Here is a 24,046-nt window from a genome sequence, read left to right on the forward strand (position 1 = left end):
ATTAAAAGCAGCCTTTTCCTCATACACATATTTCTGCGGGTATTATTCTCTAAACCAGAGTCTGGCAGCACTGTAAGCTGGCCCACTCCCTAAGCAGCTGGCTTTTCCCAAACAATGTGCTACAAAATATTCTTTTCAATCACTTCATGCTTCATTGGTCCTCAAATTTTTAACGTCAGCTAAAAACATAAGTAAGCTTTTCATTTTATTTAAGCACAACACCCAGAAGTGGTTTAGAAGCTGGTCATGTGCTGTTTTGATCTTAATAGGAGGCCACTGCATATTTTTACAGAACCCATTGTTTTCCAAATTTTTCTTGTGTAATTATACTTATAAATGAAAAGATAAAAAGCAAAGACCCTCAAGAATTCTGCTAACTAAGTGTCTAAAGGCTGCAAGTCTTCCATTTTTGACTCCCCCTGTCAGGCAGAATATACAGACAACAGGCCCAGCTGAGTGGCAGGTCGGGTCACAATCCCACACAATGGCCTCAGTCTGGGTGTGAGAAAAGTACCAGGAGTCTTTAGAACAAGGAACTTACAGACCTTGCCAGGCAAGGGGAAAAGAAAAAAGCAGAGGAGTTCTGGGTGAGGAACAGGATGATGGGAACAGTGAGGGAAGGGGTCTAAGAGAAGACCAGCAGGATAGGAGAATAGTGGGGTCATTTCTACCGAGTTCCCTAAACTCTGAAGCCATCTTCCACTCCTGTTATTTCCTCATTCCCACACAGGAGCAGTTAGCAAACAGGCAAGACCTTTTTAAGAACAATGCCAACAATATCCCTCCAATTCCAGGCAGCTTCCACACTACTTCATAACAGAAGCAACATTTCTTTCACAAGCAAATTACAGATATTCTTCTCAAAGTAAAGTGCCATATTTACTATGTATTTACTAACCACCCAACATTTGTTCAACCTACCTTTAAAAAGTCAAAGTCTTGCCCTTTAAACATGAGCCATTAAGTTTCTCAGCATTATGCCATTAACCTCACCTACCCATTAAATGTGATCTTATTGCCCAACCTCATGTTGCACAATGATTTTCAGGGATGTGTGTGTCACACAACAGAACTGACAATACGTCTCATTTTAGAAAAACTGTATAAAGTCTAATGCATTAAATAAATAGATACATGCTTTAAACTGTTTTTAGCACATGCCTTTAATTCTAGCACTTGTGAGGCAGAGACAAGCGGTGACACACAGAAACCCTGTCTCAAAAAAAACAAGCAACCAAAACAAAACCAAAAGAACAACAAAATCTTACAGCTTAACTGTTAAGTATGAATGCCATCTAGATCTTCATTGAGTTCTACTTCATAAACCATGAATATAGAATTATATACTCTATATTTCTGTTAAAAGAAAATTAATTTCTTGTATTTGTGAGTAGGTGAATACCCATGGAGGTCAGAGGACAGCCATGGGTTATCATTCCTCAAAAACCATCTACCACTGTTTTGAGAAAGGGTCTCTCATTGCCCTGAGTCTTGAGGTTGGTTGATTAGTGAGCCCCTGGGGTTCCTCCTGTTTCTGCCTTCTCAGTGTTGGTATAAGAACAGATAGATCACCATGCCTGGATTTTTTCAGTGGGTTCTGGGTATTGAACACAGGTATTCTGCAAGTACTTTATCAACTGGCCAGCCCCCCCAAAAAAACATTCTTTTTTTTTTTTTTTTTTTTTTTTTGAGCTTTTTGAAAGAAAAATCATTCTTGACTATCACTTCTGCAATGGAAGCCTTACCTTTCTTTAATTTATAATTATAAACATATGACATTGGTGAACTGCATTCTGTTTGGGAGACTATTTGTAAGTACTTTTACCAGCTAGTAAGTTTGGGCAGATATATCAATTACTGTTACTTGTTTAATTCTCAGGAATTCCTGAAAGATCTGAACAATAGGAATACATTTTTGTGGACCACACTAGATATCTCAGATACCAACCACCCACAATCAGTAGGGGGCCCCTAAGTAAATATTAAAGATTAACTGATTTTTTTTCCTTCTTTTTTTTGTTTTTTGAAACAGGGTTTCTCTGTGTAGCCCTCAATATCCTGAATCTCACTCTGTAGACCAGGCCGGCCTCCAACTCAAAGAGTGCTGAGATTAAAGGCATGTACCACCAACAGCTGGCTAGGGTTAAAGAATTTTCATAAGGCTTTTTAACTGTAATATATTATAGATTTAGGAATCTAGCCCCAAATTTATAACAACCCAATAGAGAACGTGTGCTATGTAAAACCATCAGTATCATTTATTAGTTTCTTAGAACTAAATAATATATAAAAGACAAAAATCAATAAATCTTTTTGTCTGAGGTTGATTTTTGCGAAGTATTTTAAGTTAGCATGGCCGTATGTGATTTCCATGGTTATTTACTTTAAGTAAATATTTCACAGTATTTACCTTAATGTAATGGCAGTGGTGTCACATGCCTTTAATCCCAGGTGTGTATATGTACAGTGCACTTGACAGAGGTAGATGGGCCACTGAGTTCAAGGCCAGCCTGGCCTACAGATCAAGATCCAGGAGAGCCAAGGTTACACAGAGAAACCCTGTCCCAAACAAACAAAAAGAAAAAAAAAGAAAAGACTATCCATTTATTTCCCCATGTCTTCTTTAATCATTATCATGAGAATACTAAATTAAGAGAAACACATTAACAAAATGGCCACATCATGAACCACAAACAAAATTCTCATTAAAGTCAGAGTACCTAATCACCCTTCTTTCCTATTTCAATGTCCTGCTTCTTGAAACCCAAACAAAACAACATTCTTCTGTAGAGCTCTGAGCCAGGCAGCAATTCCTTTACAGCTAGGAAAAAAAGCAAGTTTTATCTTCTTTTCCCCCTAGACTCTTTGGTGTCAAAGTTTAAAGCTGTAACATTATTAATACATGTCTGACTTCCTTCAGGAGGAAATAATCTACAAAAGCACAGTCTTATTTTACATACTTTTATTAGTTAGAAAACTTGTTGCTCATTATGCATCTCAAAGTGGTGGGGGAAGGGAGGAAACAAAGCTCAACAAACACGGCAAAATCAAGTTGCTGTGCCCTGTTCAGGATGCCAGGCTTTTTGTTGCTCTACTTGAAAGTAATGTGACTTGTCTGTGAAGAGTGCAGCTTCAGCAATTCCAAATGAATCACAAGCCTGTGCTCCATATTTTCTCCTTTGTGAGTTTAATGTATTCAAGCAACACTGAACTGACAATTTAAATAACTACATCTTTAAACAAACGAAGCATTGATGTTAATGTATGAAAATGGTCCAAACCCCTGGGAGTCTTGGTTCCCACCATTGTTTATTCTGACAACAGGATATAATTGCTTACTTACTTGGCAGCAAATTTAACCATCTGCTTGCTTGCATGGTCTCCCACCGCCACAAGAGCCTGGACATTAAACTGCTGCTGCCTCAGGACTAAGAAGCACTGCTTCCCTGCAGGAGACAGAAAGAACACGGTACATTAGAAACGTATTATTTCAGGTTTTACAAAGGGAAATGCTTTTCTACTTTAAGACTAGGTCAAAATTTATACATTCATCAGGTATATACATACGTTCATCATCAGCTTCCAAAGCCAAAATACCCACACTCAACTGACCATCATAGAAACACTAGTTTCTATGGGTAACAAAAAGTGCATTTGACAGGTTTCTTTTGAGAACATAGAGATACATAAATCTAGAAGATTATTCTGTAACATTAAACAAATTACAAGTTATTTCAGATGACTTTCACCATTCACCCAAATGTTTCTATATTCTACAGGCAAGGAGACTGAGCTAACTACCATGGGAACTTCAATCATGCAATCACAAAAGTACTAATCAAGTGTTTACTAGTTAGAGTACAGTGCGCTTTGGGGTGGTCCGTCTACAGAGTTCTTTCTGCCAAAAGACATTTTAAAAAGCGCACAGATTAGCAGGCTAGCTCAGCATTCCATTTCCCCACTCACTTGTCCTCTGCAATGGTCCAATGTTTTAAAACTTCAAGCAATTTTACTTTTGTCAGTAAAATGCCACTTTTTAACCAATTGTATTTTCATGTATGTTGGCCTTTGCTTCTCCTCTCCTTTCATAAAGAGCTATATTTCTTATTCTTAACCTGAAAAAAATTACTTAGGCATCCTATATCATCCATCCCTCTTCTTCCAAAGCAGAACATTCTAAGTCTCTGATCAAATTCTAGAAAACTATTTCCTCATAAAAATGAATTAATCTGGGGCAAGAAAAATGGCTCAGTGGTTAGCAGCACTTACTGACTGCTCTTCCAGAGGTCCTGAGTTCAATTCCCAGCAACCACATGGTAGCTCACAACCATCTGTAATGGGATCCGATGCCTCTTCTGGTGTGCTTGAAGACAGCTACAGTGCACTCACATACATAAAATAAATAAATAAATAAATGAATCTTAAAAAAAAAAAAAAGAATGAATCTTTCCAAGACCATGTGTCTCCTCAGACTATTTTATAAAACATCACAAGGGTATGACTTTTTATTATTCTTTTATATTAAGAATTAACCTTCAGCCTGGTCTACAGAGTGAGTTCCAGGATAGCCAGGACTACACAGAGAAACCCTGTCTCAAAAAACCAAAAAACCAAACAAACAAACAAACAAAAAATCGAAAAAACTGGAAGCAAGCAGTTACTACTTTCAACACACAGTATTTTAAAATGTGTACCAAAGTGTAATCATGAATTTTAAAAAGGTTAGTCAGGCATTTTGGCCCACACCTTTGATCCCAGCACTTTGGAGGCAGAGGCAGGCAGATCTCTTTGAGTTTGAGACCAGCCTGATCTATAGCTACAAAACAAAAATAAATAAAAAATTTTAAGATTTAAAAAAGGCAGGTTGCAAGTAGAATGTCAACAGAGATAGAATTTATTGACTCTGAAGACATATAATTGATATATTTTTATCATGAAAAAAAGACACTAACTTTTCCTTCTTGTTTTACAATATGATTCAGATACAAGTTAAAACTAAACAAACTCGGGGGGGGGGGGGGGGGGACAAACAAACAAACCCAAAGGCATTGAAGGTACTAGATGATAAAAATTAGCCCTAAAACTTGCACATGATTAAAATGACATTATCTAAGAATATTACTATAGAACCCACAGCTGAATCTTGCCCCACTTAGAACACAATGTATCGAGAAATAGAAGGTGGTGTGCTTATTATAAACCCGGTACAGGCTGAGAAGAACCAACACTTTAGCTGCTGTAGTAGTTCATACAGAAGCAGTCCAATCTTCCTTGCATTCTAAAGCTACCCAGAAATACAATATAGCTAAAGCAGCACAGGACTCCTAGTGAATGGAGAGTTCTTCTAAGGAGTTTACAAAAGGGTCAGCACTAAGCATTAACACTCCACCGAATGGTTTGATAGAATAAAAACTTTGAAACCTATGTTTTGTTTGTTTGATTGGATGGATTTTTTCAAGTCAGGATTTCTCTGTGTATCCTTGGCTGTCCAGGAACTTGCTTTGTAGACTAGGTACTGGTCTGGGATTAAAAGATATGGGCCACCACCATCCCAGCAAGACTTTGAACTCTGAAGGTCAGGGACAACATTCTATCACTTCTACAAAGTAGTCTTACAGAAAAACTATTAAACCATTGTAAGTCTCTGTTCTTTATTTGCAAAATGAAGATTGGCATACTTCTCAAAGGATTACTTTTCTTATTATAAAGATTTATAATCTTGAGGATGATATATTTAAAGGCAGAGTCCATTAATGCTAACTATTAATTTTTATTGTTAATAGTATTTCTAATATTGGCAGCTTATTTGAGGATTGCTTATGATTCCTATTTTGTAGGTGGATTAACTATGTGCAATTTATGTGGAACCTTGAGAATATGATGATAAATATTCAGTAAACATTTACATGAAAAAAACAGATCAAACTGTATACATAGTTCCAATTTTGTTTTTGTTAAGAAGTCTATTAAGCGGGTAGAGAGATGGCTCAGTTAAGTGTATTTGCTACTCTTGCTAAGGACCCAGGTTCAGTTCCCAGTACCCACATGTCTACTCATAATTCTAACTCCAGTTCCAGGAGATCCAACAACTTTTCTGATGACCTAAATACTATTCTCATGTGGTGCACATACATACATGCAAACACTCATACACATAAAATCATTCTTTAAAACTACATAAAAAAGAAGTATGTTAAAGTTGATTGTAAGGAGAAAGAAACATCAAAATGTGGCTGGTAACAGATGATAAAATAACAGGGAATTTTGCTTTTCTATTTTTCTATAGTTTTAAAACTTTCTATAGGCTGGGCATGCTGGCACACATCCTTAAATGTCAGCATCCTAGAGGCAGAGTCAGGTCAAAACTTAAGAGCTTGATTTAAAAAGTCTACCTTTTCTACACAGTGATTTTTCAGTCCAGCCAGGAGTATATAATGAAACTTTCAAAACCAAAACAATCAACAAACCACACACACACACACACACTTTCTATAATAAAAATCTTCCCTAACTAAAAAGATTTTTAAAAATATGTATGTAGAGTATGCACACATATGTGTGGGCTGGTGTGCTTATCTATGTAGGCACATGTGGAGGCCAGAGGTTGATATCAGGACATCTTTCCTCAATAGCAGTCCACACCCACCCCACCCACCCCGTGTGTGTGTGTGTGTGTGTGTGTGTGTGTGTGTGTGTGTGTGTGTGTGTGTGAGTCAGAAGACAACCAGCAGGAGTCGGTTCCCTCCATCCGCCATATGGACTCAGGATGTAACTCAGGTTGTAAGGCTCTATCTAGGCTCTCACACTCTAAGCCATCCTGTTGGCCCTCCACCTTTTATTTTTCAGAGTTTCTGAACCTGGAGCTTGTCACTTTGACTATATTGGAGGGCCAGGAAACTTAGAGGAATCCACCTGTCTTTACCTCCAACATCTCAGTGCTGAGGTTACAGGTGCATGCCACAGTGTGTGGCTTTTAAAGATGGGTTCTGGAGATCTGAACTCGGGGCCTTATGCTTAGGCAGCCAGCACCTTACCCACTGAGCAGTCTTCCTAGGTCAAAACATTTACACAATCATAGACAAGGCACAAAGGCAACAGTCAGGGCTAAAAAGACTTGGGGTGGGAGTCAACACAGAGAGTAAAGAAAATGTGTCTAGGAGTTAAACACAGAAGGAAACAAATATCCTAAGATCTGACACATCTGCTACCGGAAAGAAACTATGAAAGGGCAAAAACAAAAAAACAAAAGCAAACCACCACCACCAAAAACAAAAACAAAAACAGTTAATATTCCTTAATTAGGTGAAGTTCTAAAAAGCAAATCTCTTCTACTAAAAACAAAAACCAAAAAAGGCCACAGACCAGGAAGGAGGGCTAAGAGGTGAGAATCGTCCCTGAGCTCCCCTGAGCTCACTCTGTCACTCTAATTTTAAATTGTGACATCTGTCATACCAAAGAACTAAGCACAGAGAGACTCTAAACAAAATCTATCAAAGGGGAAATAAAGTTGGGTGTGGTGGGAGACACCTATAGTCCTGGAACTCTGGAGGTGAACAAGATAATCCATAGTCAAATAGTTGAGGGTGAGGCTTCCCTAGGCTACATGGGACAGTATATCCAAAAACAAACCAATCAAACAAAAAGCCCCCAAACAGCTAAAACAAACAAACCAAAACAAAGAGGGGCAAAGCACCTCATTGGGAGAGCACCTGTAGAACACTGCTTGCTCAAAAAGAAAACCAGTAAACAATGAAACCGAGGACTAAATTCTACAATAAAGGAAGAACTTCTTTGAAAGAAGAGGCTGGAGGTTCTTTCTTTGAAAGAACAGGGGCCAGAGAGACAAGACTCAGCAGTTAAAGACCACTAGCTGCTTTTCCAGAGAATCCAAATTTGAGGCCCACCACCCACAAGATAGCTCAAAACCATATATATAACCCAGTTCTAAAGGACCTGAGCAACAATTAAAAGGACTAGTATATAAAGTTCTTAAAGATTTATAAGAACACTGAAACAAATAAACAAAACCAGGCAATAATTCAAAACAGGTGACATGCAAGAAAAAGAAAACAAATCATCTGGGCAGTGAGTCACACCTTTCCCAGCACTTGGGAGTTAGAGGCAGGTGAATTTCTGTGAGGCCAGCCTGGTCTAAAGAGTGAATTCCACAACAGCCAGGGCTACACAGGGAAACACTGTTTCAAAAACAAACAGCCAGGCAGTGGTGGCGCACCCCTTTAATCCCAGCACTTGGGGGGCAGAGGCAGACGGATTTCTGAGTTCGAGGCCAGCCTGGTCTACAGAGTGAGTTCCAGGACAGCCAGGGCTATACAGAGAAACCCTGTCTTGAAAAACCAAACCAACCAACCAACCAACCAACCAACCAACCAACCAACCAACCAACCAACAAAGCAACAACAAAAGTTAACTGTAAGGTACAAGATGTTAATGCTATGAGAGCAACACAAGTTGAAGCAAATGACAATAATCCATTATTTACTTCTCAAATGAGCAAATTTTTTAAAAAAAAGAATATTCAATGCTCAAAGAGTTTGGTAAAAAGCATCCCACTGTAACCAGCTAAAAGTAAACTTGGCCAATACTAATTGAAGGGCAATCTGGCAATGGGCATGATGTAATTTATATTTTAGTTAATTTACTTTCTCTTTTTTGTTTTTTGAAATGGAGTTTCTTTGTGTAGTTTTGGCTGTCCTGGAACTCACACTGTAGACTAGGCTGGCCTTGAACTCACAGAAGTCTCTTTGCCTCTGCCTCCCTAGTGCTGGGACTAAAGTCCTGTGTCACCACCACCACCCAGCTCAAAAAATACATTTCTTAGGATGTATGTAAAGGAAATTAAGTATGGAAAAAAGTCCTAATGACAAAGACATTCATTACATTACTATTCACAGAAGGGAATGGAAACTGTCACCCCTTGGCTCCATGCTTGCAGGCTTCATTAACACAATAGATCTACAGTCAACTTCAGTGCCACAGTCCCAAGCTGTCTCTGTGAAAGTGTTTCTAAAACTATAGCTTTAAAATCGTCTGCTCAGAAGGATTCTGAAAACTCAGGACAGAAAAGCCAGTACTGGTGTCATGGCACAGAACTGTCCACTCAAACTACTGCGAGCAGCACTTATGATGATCAGTACCAAGTTCTGGCCATGTGCTAAACTGTTCTTTCCCTGGCTCTGGCAGTGACACTGAGGGCCATAATTTAATGCTTAGTTTAACATTCTATAAGGCACTGCCTTACACAGAGAACCAGGAGTAGCACACACTATCCTTCTGTATAAAGTTAAAAAGCAACGGCAATGGTTTTGTGTGTGTGTGTGTGTGTGTGTGTACTAGCACAGGCCTGGGTTTGAGACCCAGCACCACAAACAATACACAGTAAATCAGTCTGTTAATACCTATATGCACAGACATGGAAAGATGAAAAGTATGGGTTCTAAGACTATGTTATAAAATTTTGACTCAAACATAGCTTTCATACCCAGACTCATAAAAATCAGTCTAAAAATCTACAGCTAATTTTCTACTTATTCCTGACTTAATTCCATATTGTTTGAGTATGTTAAATAAGGTAGTATTTTTATAATGATAAAAACAAATTAAGAATATTGTACACAGCATTACTAAGGCTTGGTTGCTTCTAGTCTGGCTGCAAAAGTGTGAGCGATCCTACCTCAAGAGAGCAATGACAAAGAACACCTCTCAGGAGTGAACATAAGCATACACACACATAGAAATAAGTGTTTAAAAAATATTGTAAATGATATAAAACTAAATGTTGTTATACAATATAAAATAAAAAAAATCAGGTTTATCTTAAAACAACTTCAAAATGTCTTTTTAAACTCTTTTTTTCCTCAAGGAAGTGTACATACCCAGGCTGGTCTCAAACTGGAATTCCTATTTTACTAGGATCAGAGATCTCAGCTTCACTGATGCATTTAAAAGCTGAAGAGAAGCCGGGCGGTGGTGGCGCACGCCTTTAAACCCAGCACTTGGGAGGCAGAGGCAGGCGGATTTCTGAGTTCGAGGCCAGCCTGGTCTACAGAGTGAGTTCCAGGACAGCCAGGACTACACAGAGAAACTCTGTCTCGAAAAACCAAAAAAAAAAAAAAAAGCTGAAGAGAGACGCTAGAGAACTGCTAAGTAGTTACGAACGTATAACAAGAGTTCATTCCCGGCACCCACACCAGGCAAGTCACAACTCAGGTGCTAGGAAGCTTATGCCTCTGGCCTCCAACAGCACCTTTACCCAAAACCACACAATTAAAAATATTATAAACTTCCACTAAAAAACCAAACCAAACAAACAAACAAACAAGCAAACAAAGGAAAACAAAACCTAAGACATGGATGAGATTTTTTTTATTTTAAAGAGAGGAGGGGAGTAGGTCTGAAGGGAAGTCTTGGTCGGGCTTACATGGATCAGTCTATCTTTCCATTAGCTGAATAAAGCATGGGGCTGGACAGATGGCTCAGCAGGCTAAGAGCATTTGTTCTTCCAGAAGAATAGAGTTCAGTTTCTAGCACCCATGCCAGCCTGGTCTACATAGAGTTTCAGGCAGCCAGGACTGCACAGAAAGACCCTGCCTCCAAAAACAAATAAAACAACAAAAAAGTTCCTGAGCTAAAGACAATGGCTCACACCTATGCTCCAGTGCTCATGTGCACACACCCACACAAATACATGCAATAAAGTAAATCTTTAATAGTTAGAAAAAGAGAAAGAACAAACGGTAGGTTCTCAGTCTACTGAGAGACACACAGTAAACTACAATATCATTATCTGTTCGTTGGTTCAAACCGTCAACAATCTAAAACACTTCTCGAAGTCCAACAACAGCACTCATTTACTTAAGAATTAATGGTATTGAGAGGCATGAGAATAGAATGGCAGAATTTTAAAAATCATATGCATATATTAATCTGTAATAAAATGCTTTAAAATCAAGTTTTAAGAAATGTTGTAATATGAAACACATTAAATAAATTCTTCTGAAGAGACAAAGATGACTTAGCTTGGGGCTAGAAAACTGGCTCAGTGGTTAAGAACACTAACTGCTTTTCCAGAGGTCCTGAGTTCAATTCCCAATAACTATATGGAGGCTCACAGCCACCTATATACTAAGATCTGATACCCTATTCTGTAATGCAGGCATACATGGAAATAGAGCACTCATATACATAAAATATACAAATAAATCTTTTAAAAAAAGTTTTGTTTTTTTTTTAAAACATATCTTAGCTTTTTGGATTCTGTCCGTATTCTACCAAGTATGATGAGACTGGGCAAGCAACTTTATCTTTCTTCAGAAAGTGAATTAGGAATGTCTGTTCTGCCTTCTTCACATATGTATAGGCATAATTAAATTAGAAAAGCAGGAAGATACAAATGAAGTTATAACAAATATAAATGTCATTAAAATTTTAGAAAATGCTGAAGAGTAGGCCAAGGCCATTATTCCATAAAAACCGAGATTCAAACAACCCTAATGTTCCTTTTGATATTCTTTTATCTAAATAATTACAACTATAAATACACAATGTGGGGATAAAAGACTGACTAGAAGTTAGGAGTATATACTGCTTTTACTCAGGACCCATGCTCCAATCCCTTTAAAGCCCTAATTCTGTTAGGCAGTTCACAAATGCCTTTACTTTCAACCCCAGGAGATCCAAAGTCTTCTGGACTTGGCAGGCACCTGTGCTTATACAATACATACCCATATAAAGACATACAACAGGCAAAACGTTTATACACATTAAGATTTTTTAAAAAATTGTATACACATGCAAAGAGCTATAAGCATTGAGCCAATCTTACCTTTTGCTCTGCTTGTATGAACTCTTGCCCGGACCCAAACAACATCATCAGCTTTTTGCACTGTCAAGTCCTTAACTCGAACCAAAACTCTATCTGTAATACACAGTAAAGTAATTTTAAAGTCCAAATTTACAATGGTAATTGTCTGATAGGCAGCTTAAAAACTTGCTATCACTTTAATAATTCTCTTTGATATGTTTTCTCTATGCAATATACCTTCTTTATAAACTGCACTTCCTAATTATAATTTTTTACTATCTTTTACCTGCTAGCACCTTAAATCAAGCTATAAGCAAGACTATAGCAAAAGACTCCTAACTATTCTTCTTCTAACTCAGTCTATACTGCAGTCACAAACATTTCACACTGCAAATTTGCTTAACATTTCAATGCTTTTAAATGGCCAAATACAATGTACCTCACCTGCCTGGGCCAAAGCTAACAGGATGATTTGTGTACATGCTGCGAAAACAGCCATCTAATGTAAATAGGCTAGCTACAAGGTCTCTTGACAGGCCTGGATAAACATGGTATCTCATTCCTTGGAACAATGAGTAACCCAGTGAAGCACTGATTGAAACTAATATATAAATGCTGGGAAAAGGCTCTTGAAATTCCTTGCCTCAGCCGGAGATGGTGTAGGCCCAGGGCTGTTAGCATCTTTCCCACTAGCATGAGTTCACAGGAGAGAATGAGACAATATCCCAAAGGAGGCAGAGCCAAGTAATAGAGAAAGAAAGCACTAAAGATTCTCCAGTCTCTAATACAGTGTGCTCTCAACCTGTAGGTCAAGACCACTTTGGGGTCGATGTTTCACCGGGGTCTACTTATCTAAATACACTAGTTAGTCTCATAAGGCAAAAATGCAACTGTAAAGAAATGTGGTTTACAGGAGAACACTATGGTTCTCAAGGCCAAAGGCAAAGGAAATGAAAGAGGAATGCTGCCAGCAGACGATATACCAATCGGACTTCTGTTGTGTCCACTGTGCAAATCCAGGATAGATACACACACACACACACTGTGTGTGAGAGAGAAGAGCTGCCTGAGGGGTTTAAAAGGAGATTTGGCAGAGCAGTGGTGGCAATTGCCTTTAATCCCAGCACTCAGAGGCAGAGGCAGGCCTTTGAGTTTGAAACCAGCCTGATCTACAAAGCGAATTCCAGGACAGCCAGGGCTAGAGAAACTCCGTTTCAACAAACAAACCAAAAATGTAAAAAGTAGATCTCATTGGAGTAGTGGTGCACACTGGTTAAATCAGCACTCAGAGGTACAGAGGGGAAGGTCAGAAGTTAAGAGTTCAGGACCAACCTGGGTAATTCTAATTCGCAAGACTGTCTCAAAAAACAAAAATAAAAAAAGAAATATATTCTTTTCCAGATTAAGACCTGCAGGCTGACAATGTTTACAGAGTGTGATAACATCAATGAATGACATTTAAACTTTTCAAAGTTATTCCTTTGTTAGTAATACCTTTAGTTAATCCTATTTTAAACTTCATGAAGTGTTCTCCTAGAATTAAAAAGAAAATACTAACCTGGTTTTTCTTGTGATTGTATCATAGAGGATATCCCGTATCTCTCTTTAGCATAATCCTAGGAAAAAAAAGGGTTTTTTTGTAACATGACAGTTAATTTACATAAATACAAGCACCTAGAACTACAAATAAATTTGTATTAATTTCCAAAAACATAGTATTAAACCCAGCCATTTTAAATATGGAAATTTGTTCACTTATGTATGTGCTTACTGCAAACAGAAAAGCACCCAGTTTCTGGTTATATGTTTATTATATATACACATATGCAGAGATGTAGCATGCATAATAGTACTCCCAGGTATAATTTAAATATGCATAAAATGCATCCTAACTACCTTACTCCAAGAGAGATTAATCTACTTCAAAGAAGAGATATAAATTTCCCCTGTGAAGGGAGTAAGATGAAGTCCTACCGTTTTATTAACTTCCTACAACAGGAAGAGATGTTCAAAGAGAACCAAGGCTTCGGGTTAGGTTTCTGAGCACCAGATGTTCAGTTCTTAGAAACTGGAGCTGTTTGATACACACTAACTACAACTTTCCTTTTGTAAAACATGATTAGAAAATTCACCTGCTTCCTATTTCTAGAACCCAGCCTCATAATAGATTACATAGTTAGAGAATGGCAATACTATTAAATGTCATGTAGTAAGATAGGAACAGGAGTTCAAGTTCAGGCTATGAACTACACTTAGTAAATAGTTAAGTAGTTTTTCATTTTATCTTACTTTACAATGATCCCAAGTTCCATTTATTTATAGAACTCTATTATAACGTCTATCATATACTATATTTTAGACCTATACTACTTACAAGGGTGTGTTGGTAATTTTATACGACTAGACACACCAACACACAAAAATAATTTCCTTAGATTTCTACAAGGTAATTGCAGAAACATTTGAAAGATGTCTGGAACAGTTTCTATTCTTCTACATTTTCTTGGTGAAATTCTCTCTTCGGTACGTGGAACTTTTAGTTTTTCAAATAGACCAAAATAAAACATGTTACGAGGCTTACCAGGCAATCACTTCTGAATATTAATAAAATACTTTTACAGAGAGTAAATGGGCCACAGTAGAAAGACACTGTCACCTAGTGTGACATGAGCCACAAATAGGTGGCATTGTGTGAACCAAAGGGGGGCGGAAGAAAAAAGTGTGATTGTTTCTATTTAGTATTCACATTTCAGCAGAACTAAATATTAACTTATTATTCTGGGCTATGATGTAGTTACAAACTGCTGAATTCCTCCACCAAAAAATTAGGAGCCAGACAAAGATTAAGGCCTAAGTGTTACTACAATACACCTAACTTGGAGGATTTCAAACTTTGATTTCTGTAAAGTGCCAAAGGATCACTGAGGGTTGGTTCTCTCTGGGAATCGCATTACCTACCTCACAGGGTCACTGAGAAAGGAAACTAAGATTAACATGTGTTCGCAGCTGTCACAAGGAAAAGTCATTAAATACACTGGCAGCCAGTGTTGCAAAGGGCTGTCATTACTTGCCAGAACATTATGAGGGCTAAGAGGATATCGATTAGTAGTGCTTTATCGAAAAATTCCGGGGACTGGGGTGGTGTGTTACGTGCAGGACGTGCTATCCTGGGAAGGCTCTTGTGACCCCTCGCCGCAGCTACTTCCGGTTCCGTGAGCGCCACACGTTTACCGCATCCCCCCACCCCCGCAGGAACACGTTTCTTCTAGGCCACACGGTTCCGAGAGCAACAGTTCCCAACAGTTCGGGCCGGGCACCCAGGAATGGCCCCTGGGGTCCTCGGGAATACCGGCCTGCGGCGCGACACCCCACGCCGTGGCCTGCGAGTAAAGCGCTGACAGGAGCTCCCGAAGAGCGGCCCCATCGCCCCACTCCCTCCCTCGGCGCGCTCCCGGACCCGGGGAAGGAGGAAACCCACTTCCGCCGCGTCCACGATCTCCCGCGGCTTCTCTTGACCCTTACGGCTGGCGTTGGCGCTGGGCATCAGGACACTGGATTTGGGGAGTGGATACCACCCTCCCTCGCAGGCTTCCGTAGAACAGGCTAAAAAGCGTCTCCCTCCCGCACAGTCTTGCCCTCCCAGCCCGCGTTTTAAGCAGCCAGATTCCGCGTGGCGGCTAGGCTTCGGAAATATCGCGAGAGCCACAGCGGAGATCTCGCGCGCCGTCGCCAGCTCCTCCCCCTGCCCCGCCCCCGGGAGCAATGGGAGTTATCCAGAAGTGGGTGTGGTCTCGCAGGATAGGCTGCGAGGTATCTTTTCTATGGAGCCTCTTAACCTACCTACCTACCCTCTTGGTCTAACTTAGTTCCCATTAGTTGTCTTCCCCGTGTTCCCAAAGTCTCTCTTTTAAATTTAAATTTTATTAATTTATAGATAGTGTCTGTGTAGTGCTGTCTGGCCTGGAACTCACAAGGATCCTCCTGCCTCTGCTCCCTGAGTGCTGGAATTAAGAGTGTGAAACACTACGAGCTTGCTTATTTGTATGTTTGTTTAGAGACCTGGATGGGTATCCCTGTTTCACCCTCCCTCACAGACCACTTGTCATAGCGTCCTGCAAGCTCAGGCCCGGATCTCAGCTTTTGAAATTAATGCCTTCACTGCCCTGTGGAGGCCTGCCCCTTGGGTCAAGGGAGGTCTCTGGGCAACCTGCTCCTCTGGGAACGCAGGATGCTGTGTTACAGGTAGGAGGGTAGGCTCCTAAGGCAGGATGGAGTACTGTTTTAAAAGCAGTAACCTATAGGTTTTCCTTGACTTGTTGCGTTGTAAAAGGCAATGCATAATGTTGGTTGTCCAATGGGTGAATCTTCCCTAAATTAGACTTCTTTAAAATGCTGTTGGTTTTATTGAATGTGGGCTTTGGTAATGCAGGCCTGCAATTACAGCACTCAGGAGGCAGAGGCGCCAGAGTGAGGCCAGCCTTGTTTGTGTAGTGAGACCCTATCTCAAAACAACAACCAAAACAAAGCAAAAAGTTCATTGGGATAAAATTTGAAGACTGGGTTAAATACTACTTCCCCCGCTGGACATCAAGTTTTAGCTGTCTTTGTCACATCTCAGCTGTCTTTTATGTCTTAACTTAGGATAAAATGTCATGGTCAATACCTGTTAACACGATACAAGTGGACCCCCTTCCCCAACCCCACTTCATCCTCTCAAATGAAAGATCTCTAAGCAATAACTTTACTTAGGTCATGGAATCTAATGCTAACATAGACATGGTGGCTCTGGCAAGGGTAGTTTACTATGTGATTATAGGTGGGAAAATATGGTCCAATTAACTGATCAGTGGTTTTAAATATCTGCTTTGTACTAAGCATCGTATAAGCCATTGGCAATAAAATGACTACTATCATATGGCAATAAAATGACTACTGATGGTTCCTCACTCTGGCCAAGAACCTGGGCTGATCTTCCATCTTGATGCAGGCCGACTGCTTAGAAGAGCATCTTAATAAATCTGCTCCTGTTTGCTCAAAACAGAAGAATGTATTCATTCTTTAGGGAATGATATTGAATACTTATGATCAATAACACATTCCATTATACTCAAGGGATTCCAATGGAGAAAGCATCTGTGAATTTGTTTAATTTTTAAAAAGAAGTATTTATTCTCTTATTCTTAGTACTAATGTATGACCGACAAAAGGCAACATATAAATTCTGCTGTCATCTGGTAGGGTGGGGTTGTCATATTTCAGTGTGTCCACAAGTCTTCTTTTTGTTTGTTTCTTGTTGTTTTCTGTATATGTCTTACTGTGGTCCTTTTGTTTGATAGAGTATTTAGGTCATAACTTTGGAGTAATGATGTAACAATGCATAAGAAATATCAGCCATGATTTTTTTTTAATCAAATACTATAAAACCTGTGTTTAGGACTAGGAATTCAAATCTTTTTATCTCACTTTCCTTGCAAGACTTATGAAAGTGTTTTAGTCCTCTCCACCCAGTAAAACCTTTGTTTACACAAAGGCACCATGCTCTAGCCTAGGAATTTGATGGCCTGGAACAGTGACCCTTTCTCCTTGGAGCAGTGACCCTTTCCCACTTCCTCCATTTCCTGTATACTGGTTCTTTTTAGACTAGCCAACTGAAAAAGATTGTGAGGTCGGACCCCAGTCAATGGGGGAAAGACACACTGGAGTTAAAATAAAAATCAAATGTACTTCCTGTGTTGGGATGTTTGCTCTTCAAAGTACACCCTCTTGATCAAGAATCAAGTTTACCTAGTCCAGACATTTCAGTTGGAATGGTGGTTTCTTTCTTTGTGACGCTGAACCTATTTCTAACAATACGTGCTCTTGCTTTCTTGCCTAACAGAAGAAGAACATTTGTTACATCAATGGCCACACACTATACTCCTGTGGTCTCCCAAGTGTCAGTAGTTGGGGTCTGTCAGCAGAAGAGTACCTTGGCAGATTGGGGCCAAGGAATGCCATAAAGTCACACATGTAACAGACTCAAGAGATTTACTGGGATGTGGGGGAGTATACAAAGATCGCCTTTGAGCAAGGATGGAGGAGAAAGAGAACAGGTTGTGAAGACACAGGCTTTGTAAAGGGGCACTGTACATGTGCACAGGGAGAATGGGCCACCCATGATGACTGGAAATGGATTGCATTTGGTGGCTGGTGAGATGACACAGCTGCTGGTGCTGAGTTACTGAAGGCAGACTAGGGAGAGAAGACCTGGTGCTGAGTTACTGAAGGCAGACTAGGGAGGAGACCTGGTGCTGAGTTACTGAAGGCAGGCTAGGTAGAGAAGACCTGGTTCTGGACTGCAGATGGCTCTTGGTTTTCTACAGGAGACTTGCTTCTGGAATGTGGGTGGTTCTTGGTTTTCTAACATTCCTCTCTCTTATTTATTATAAAAGGTGAGGAAGTAGGAAGGGGTGACAGGTGAGGTACAAATGGGAATGCCATGTTCTTTAGATTACTTCTTGCTGTCTGGGGATGGTGACATCTTTGGGGCACTGTTGATCCTCACCACCAGGACATACTCAGTAGTCATAAGTGTCTGGCTCTACAGCTAGGGGTTGGGGGTCCTGTAACAACTGATTAATTGTTTGATTAGAGAGTTTTTGAATTTGTCACGGGAGAAAGGTAGAGAAGAGGATGCAGCTAGTAAAAACAGGAAAACAAGAAAGGAGAGGGTCAGGAAGGGCAAGATACCCTTCCACGTGGGGCACTCAAAGGCCCAGGGGATGGAGGCATTGAGTTTTTCCTTACATTTTCGGGGGTCTGTTTGAAGTTGTTGGATTTTGTTTTGTACTGTGCTGGATTGACTGACATAGAAGCAGCATTTCTCTTGGAGGAAGAGGCAAAGACTGCCTTTTCAACTGTAAAATGATCTGGTTCCTGTCCATTTTGGAGTACCACTGCTGCCAGGAGTCGATTTGTTTTTGAAGGGTGTGTATGGTTTGGGCCACCTGTTGGAGGACCTGGATGAACTGGGAACATAACTGAAGATACCTACCAAGTTTGTCCTGTTCCATGTTATTTCTGCCACAGCCAGAAGAGGCAGGGTTTGAACTGGCCTTTTATTATGTGGGGCAGCTATTGAGTCCACAACCAGAATCAGTACAGGTTCTTCATATATCACCCCCAACTTGGGGAAGAGAAATATTAAACTTCTAACCAACTGGCAGGTAGGGATGGTAGAATTGAGTACTATAAAGAATCAAAGCATTGGGGATACTGGGGCTGAGATGGGGTGTCAAGGGTTAGGATTTTATTGCAGTCTAAGAAATTTAATGCCCCTATAAAATGTGTCTTGGATACCTCAAAGCAGTTTGCCATACCAAAGAGGGTGATATGGAAAAGGTAAGGAGTTGTGGCAACACTGGACTCAGGGCAGCTGGTGAGTGGCGACATAAGTAAGATTGTTTGATGAGGTTACAGGAGAGGCTGTAAGTCAGCAGTGGTGAGCTAGTCCCAGGAGGAACACACAGCCAGCAATCCCCAAAGTGGCCAGGTTGGGAGACATTAAGGAGCTGGTAGATCTGTGGAGATCAGAGTCTGAAGCAGGAGTCAAAATGACAGGTTTGTATTATTTAGGAGAAGGGACGTTAAAGAGGTTACAACCTTGGAGGGATGTTGACTCACCTCCATTATTTCTCCTAGCTCCAAGGGTTGAGGAACCAGGATGTATTTTCTCTGAATTTTAATTGTGCTCACCGGGTGCTGAGGGGTTGAAGAAACAGTAGAACTTACTGGTAACACATCCGTTTCTCACCTGGGATCCCATGGATCCCAGAGATAGAGGTGAACAGCCCCATTTCATAGACAGAGGTAGGAATCGGAGCTAGGTGCACACAAGGCACGAGGTATTGGCAAGACTAGTAAGGGCAGCCTCCATAAACAACTGGCTACTCTTCACAATAACCATCTGTCTGGCCATAGAGGAAGTAGGTGAGAAAGTCATGAAATGAAGGAGGGGTGGACATAGGGGTGATGGGAATTTTACTTGGCTTCTGGCAGCCTGCTATGGAATAATTCCCAACCCTATTTGGAAGGACTGACTTGTAGAAGTGTGGGTTTCTTATCTCCATATGTAAGAGTTACCCCAGACAGAAGTAGACAGGAGGGAGAGGAGAAGTCTGTATCCAATTTAGTAGAGTCGAGCTGGGCTGCCAGGGTGAAGCCTCATTCTCCTGGAGGCAGGAATAAGGTAGTTGATCTCAATGTCCCTGAAACTTAAGGGAGCAGGGTCGTGTTGGGGTTGAAATTATCTTGAGGCAAAGGAATAAAGGGCTTGAGGTGGGATAGGTGAATCAAAGAGGGAGACTCTCAAGCTTAGCAGCTATGAGGGTTACAAGAATTACCTTAAAAGGATTCTGCAGTTTAGGGGGAAAGGGTGAGATACATTGGTTTAGAGGGGAGAGAAGGACCAGATCCCCAATATTGACTGGGGACAAATAGGAGTTGGCATATGGTCTGGGTAGGTACTAGTCAGTAAAGTTCCATAGGAGAGAGAGGAGATGACAGTGTAAGGGGTTGAGCTGGTGATCAGGGAAAGGTGAGGTGTTTGGGTGAAAGACAGTGTGTGTGTGTGTGTGTGTGTGTGTGTGTGTGTGTGTGTGTGTGTGTGTGCTGGTTGTCCATACATGAGCTCACAGGGAGAGATCACAGGGAAAGAGGTCACTTAGGGAGAGCCTGTAGCCTGAGAAGAGTCAGTGGTAGGAGCTTTACCCAATCGAGGTGAAGTTCTTGTGAAAGTTTGGCAAGGGTGGTTTTAAAGGAGCAGTTAGTTCATTCTCTCTTTTGTGAGGACTGGGGGTGGTATGGGATATGGAAATGCCAATGGATGTTGAGGGCTTTGCATAGGATTCAGGAAATCCGGGAGGTGAATTCAGGAGCGTTGTCCAACTGGAAGGAGGTAGGAATTCCAAAACTGGGAATGGTCTCCTGAGGTAGGAGGAGGTCAGAGACTGTCTGAGCCCTTTGGTGATGAGGAATGCCTCCACCATCCTGAGAAAGTGACCACCAAGACCAGGAAGTAAGTAACACATTTGATTGTGGGCATGTGGGTAAAGTCAAATGACCAGTCAGTTCCAGGGAGAGAGCCTCTGGCCTGGTGAGTAGGAAAAAGATGTGTGTACGTGATAGCTGGAGTTGGAGTCTGACATTTAAGATTTTACAAGAGGCAGTAATATCTCTTAAAAATTGCAAATCCTCTGGGGTGGGATGCAGATGGGCCTTAACAAACTTAAGGCTTGGCTATTAGGATGAAAGACCTGGTATAGATAGGATAGAATTTCTTGAGTGTCAGGGGTTGATAGTGGGGATATGGGTTGTCATGTAAGGATGTCCTGCCGGGCAGTGGTGGCGCACGCCTTTAATCCCAGCACTTGGGAGGCAGAGGCAGGTGGATTTCTGAGTTTGAGGCCAGCCTTGTCTACAGAGTGAGTTCCAGGACAGCCAGGACTACACAGAGAAACCCTGTCTCGAAAAACCAAAATAATAATAATAATAATAATAATAATAATAATAATAATAATAATAATAAATAAATAAATAAAAAGGATGTCCTGTGGTGGGTGGGATAGGCCTGAGCCTCCAAGGGCTGCACCTCTAGCCATCCCATTGCCTCAGTTATTTCCCTTAGAGATGATGAAATTGTCAGTCTGGTAGAACCAGTGCTGGACAATTCCTAGAGCCAGGGGGGAGATGGGAGGCTTTTTTGCATGGCCCTCTTTCTCTATTACATAATGGAAGAAGAGAATGAGTTGGGTCTGGGAGGTGTAGAGCTGGAGCCTAAAGGAGGGCCTGTTGGAGCCTCTGAAAGAGCTTCTGAAAGGCTTGGGTGTGAGAAGGGTTCATGTGAGGGGCCAAGGGCTCCCTCATATAGGGAGAGGACAAGGAGGGCAAAGGAGGTGACCTAGGAGTGTAAAACCAACTCTTCCTAGGACTGATAAAAACCTCCTCTTTGGTAGCGGCGACTATTGCTGGAGAGGAAGAAGAGACAGAAGGAGCCAGAGGAGAAGAATATGGGTTGAGGCCTGTAAGGGGAGTGCTCATTCACAGGATCAAGAGTAGTGGGGGACTCTTGTTCAGACTTCATAGCAAGGAGCTGAGTCAGGATCAGAGGGAAGGCTTGGAGTGAAGATAAGAGAATGCTTGAACATAGGAAGTCTCCATTTCTCCAATCACTGGCAATAGTTGTATAGTTCCCTAATAATGTTGGGATCTAGGCTGCTGCTGGGTGGCCATTTTGATTGTGTATCTGAGGGGAATTGAGGTAAGATTTAACTGCAAAAGCAGTTAAGCTTAGAGGCCTTTGAGTCAGGAGCAAGATGGAGAGGTAAGAGGTTCTCCAAGAGGCATTCCAAAACCAAACGGGAAAAATAAAGCTTCAACCAAGGGAAAGGGTCAGAGGTGGGGTCATTGATGTAGGTCAACCATAGCCTTAAAGACCATGGCTAGAGTCCATCTGTCTTCAAGAATACTAGGGAGATGACTAATACTCAGCAGGTCACTCCCTCCGGTTCAGGGAAGTGTTTATGACAACTGGAGGGAACACTTACCAATTACTGCTGTTGGACGGGGTTCCCAGTGATTGGTGAGCCAGAAGGTGAGTTTGCTGCAAGGAAACTGGAGATGAGAGATAGCATCCTAGTGCAGCTTAAAACCCTCAAGGGGAAGGAATGCTCAGGTACCAGGATGTTATACCAAGTCTTTGCACCAATGTTAGGGTTTCGTGGTGGAAGAGTACCTCGGCAGATCGGGGCTGAGGAATGGCACAAAGTTACACCATGCAACAGACCTCAAGGGAGAGATTTATTGGGGGGGGGGGGGGGCAGCTATCCAAAGTCTGCCTCGGAGCAAGGATGGATGAGAAAGAGAGCAAGCTGTGAAGGCACAGGCTTTATAAAGGACATAGTACTTGAGCACAGGGAGAATATGCCACCTGTGGCAACAGTAGAACTGTATTGCATTTGGCAGCTGGTGATGACCTGGGAGCTGGTGCTGAGTTACTGAGGGTGGGCTGGGAGGCAGGGTACCTGGTTCTGGAAAGTGACTTGTTCTTGATTTTCCAACATCAGTGCCAGGATTAACTGGAGTTATGGGCTGAATTGTATGGTCCCCTTTACCCCTAAGCATTCATATTTTGAAATCCTAACCCAGAATGTGACCAGATTAGGAGACTTAAAAACTTCTTAAAGTTAAAAACTTCTTAAAGTTAAAAAAACTTAAAGACTTCTTAAAAGAGGTGACTAGGTTAGAATAAGGTCATTGGTGTGAGCTTAAATCCAGTGCCACGTAGCAGGAAGGAATTAGACCAGGAGTACTGTGGGAATTACTTATAAAACATTAGAGGTCATGTCAGGTGGGTAAGTTCTCCTCTGCCTCTCACCACTAAGGATTTGGTTCCCTCTCAAAGTTGCTTTCCAGAGACAATATAAGAAATATAACATTTGGGAGCTGGAGAAATGGCTCAGAGGTTAAGAGCACTGATTGCTCTTCCAGAGGTCCTGAGTTCAGTTCCCACATGGTGGCTCACAGAATATCTGTAATAGGATCTGATGCTTTCTAGTGTGTCTGAAGACAGCTACAGTGTACTCATATAAAAATTAATAGATCTACAAAAAAAGAAATATAACATCTGAAGCAGAGCAAGTTATGAGTTTATTAAATAGGGCTGCTGCTAAAGTGATAGCTCATAGGAGTAATCCCTTACTTCCTTATCAATTACTTATCCTTTCTTCCTTCTTATCAGCTATGCAACCATATATCAACAAGGGAATAGTATTATAGAAATTTATGCATGTTACAATTCTCAGCAATGTTCTCTAACTCCTTATGTACAGAGATTATAGACTTGATATGATGGGAATACACACCTTTTTAAACAGCTTACTAGTAAGGAGCCTACAGAAATCATTGTGGCACTAAATAAAATACAGGTTGATTATTTGTTCCACATGGATAATAATTGACTGGTAGCATGAGCTTGTTACTCAGGATATATAATATCCTAATTATTCCCTTTAAGTTCTTTTTAAAGTTACCCCATGGACATTACCTAAAATTACATCTAAAGATCCTATAGAAATTGTGCTTTGTGCTTTTACAGGTAGCTCTTTGTCTTAGGGTTTTATTGCTGTGAAGAAATTCTTATAAAGGAAAACACTTAGTTGGGGCTGGCTTATACTTCAGAGGTTTAGT

General features: G+C 40.8%; 1 protein-coding gene across 1 annotated transcript in view; it reads right to left on the bottom strand.

Moving 5' to 3' along the window:
- Dars1 (aspartyl-tRNA synthetase 1) overlaps positions 1-15,570 on the bottom strand; it is a 51,943-nt gene extending 36,373 nt beyond the window's left edge. The window contains exons 1-4 of the mRNA XM_034513037.2: positions 15,300-15,570; positions 13,380-13,437; positions 11,843-11,935; positions 3,344-3,446 (exon numbers count right to left, since the gene is read on the bottom strand). Coding sequence (XP_034368928.1) covers positions 3,344-3,446; positions 11,843-11,935; positions 13,380-13,437; positions 15,300-15,365 — 320 coding nt within the window. The 5' untranslated portion in view covers positions 15,366-15,570. The remainder of the gene's footprint in view (positions 1-3,343; positions 3,447-11,842; positions 11,936-13,379; positions 13,438-15,299) is intronic.
- Between the last annotated feature and the right edge of the window lie 8,476 nt (positions 15,571-24,046).

This window comes from Arvicanthis niloticus, chromosome 10 (assembly GCF_011762505.2).
Source record: "Arvicanthis niloticus isolate mArvNil1 chromosome 10, mArvNil1.pat.X, whole genome shotgun sequence".
NCBI classification, from domain to species: domain Eukaryota; kingdom Metazoa; phylum Chordata; class Mammalia; order Rodentia; family Muridae; genus Arvicanthis; species Arvicanthis niloticus.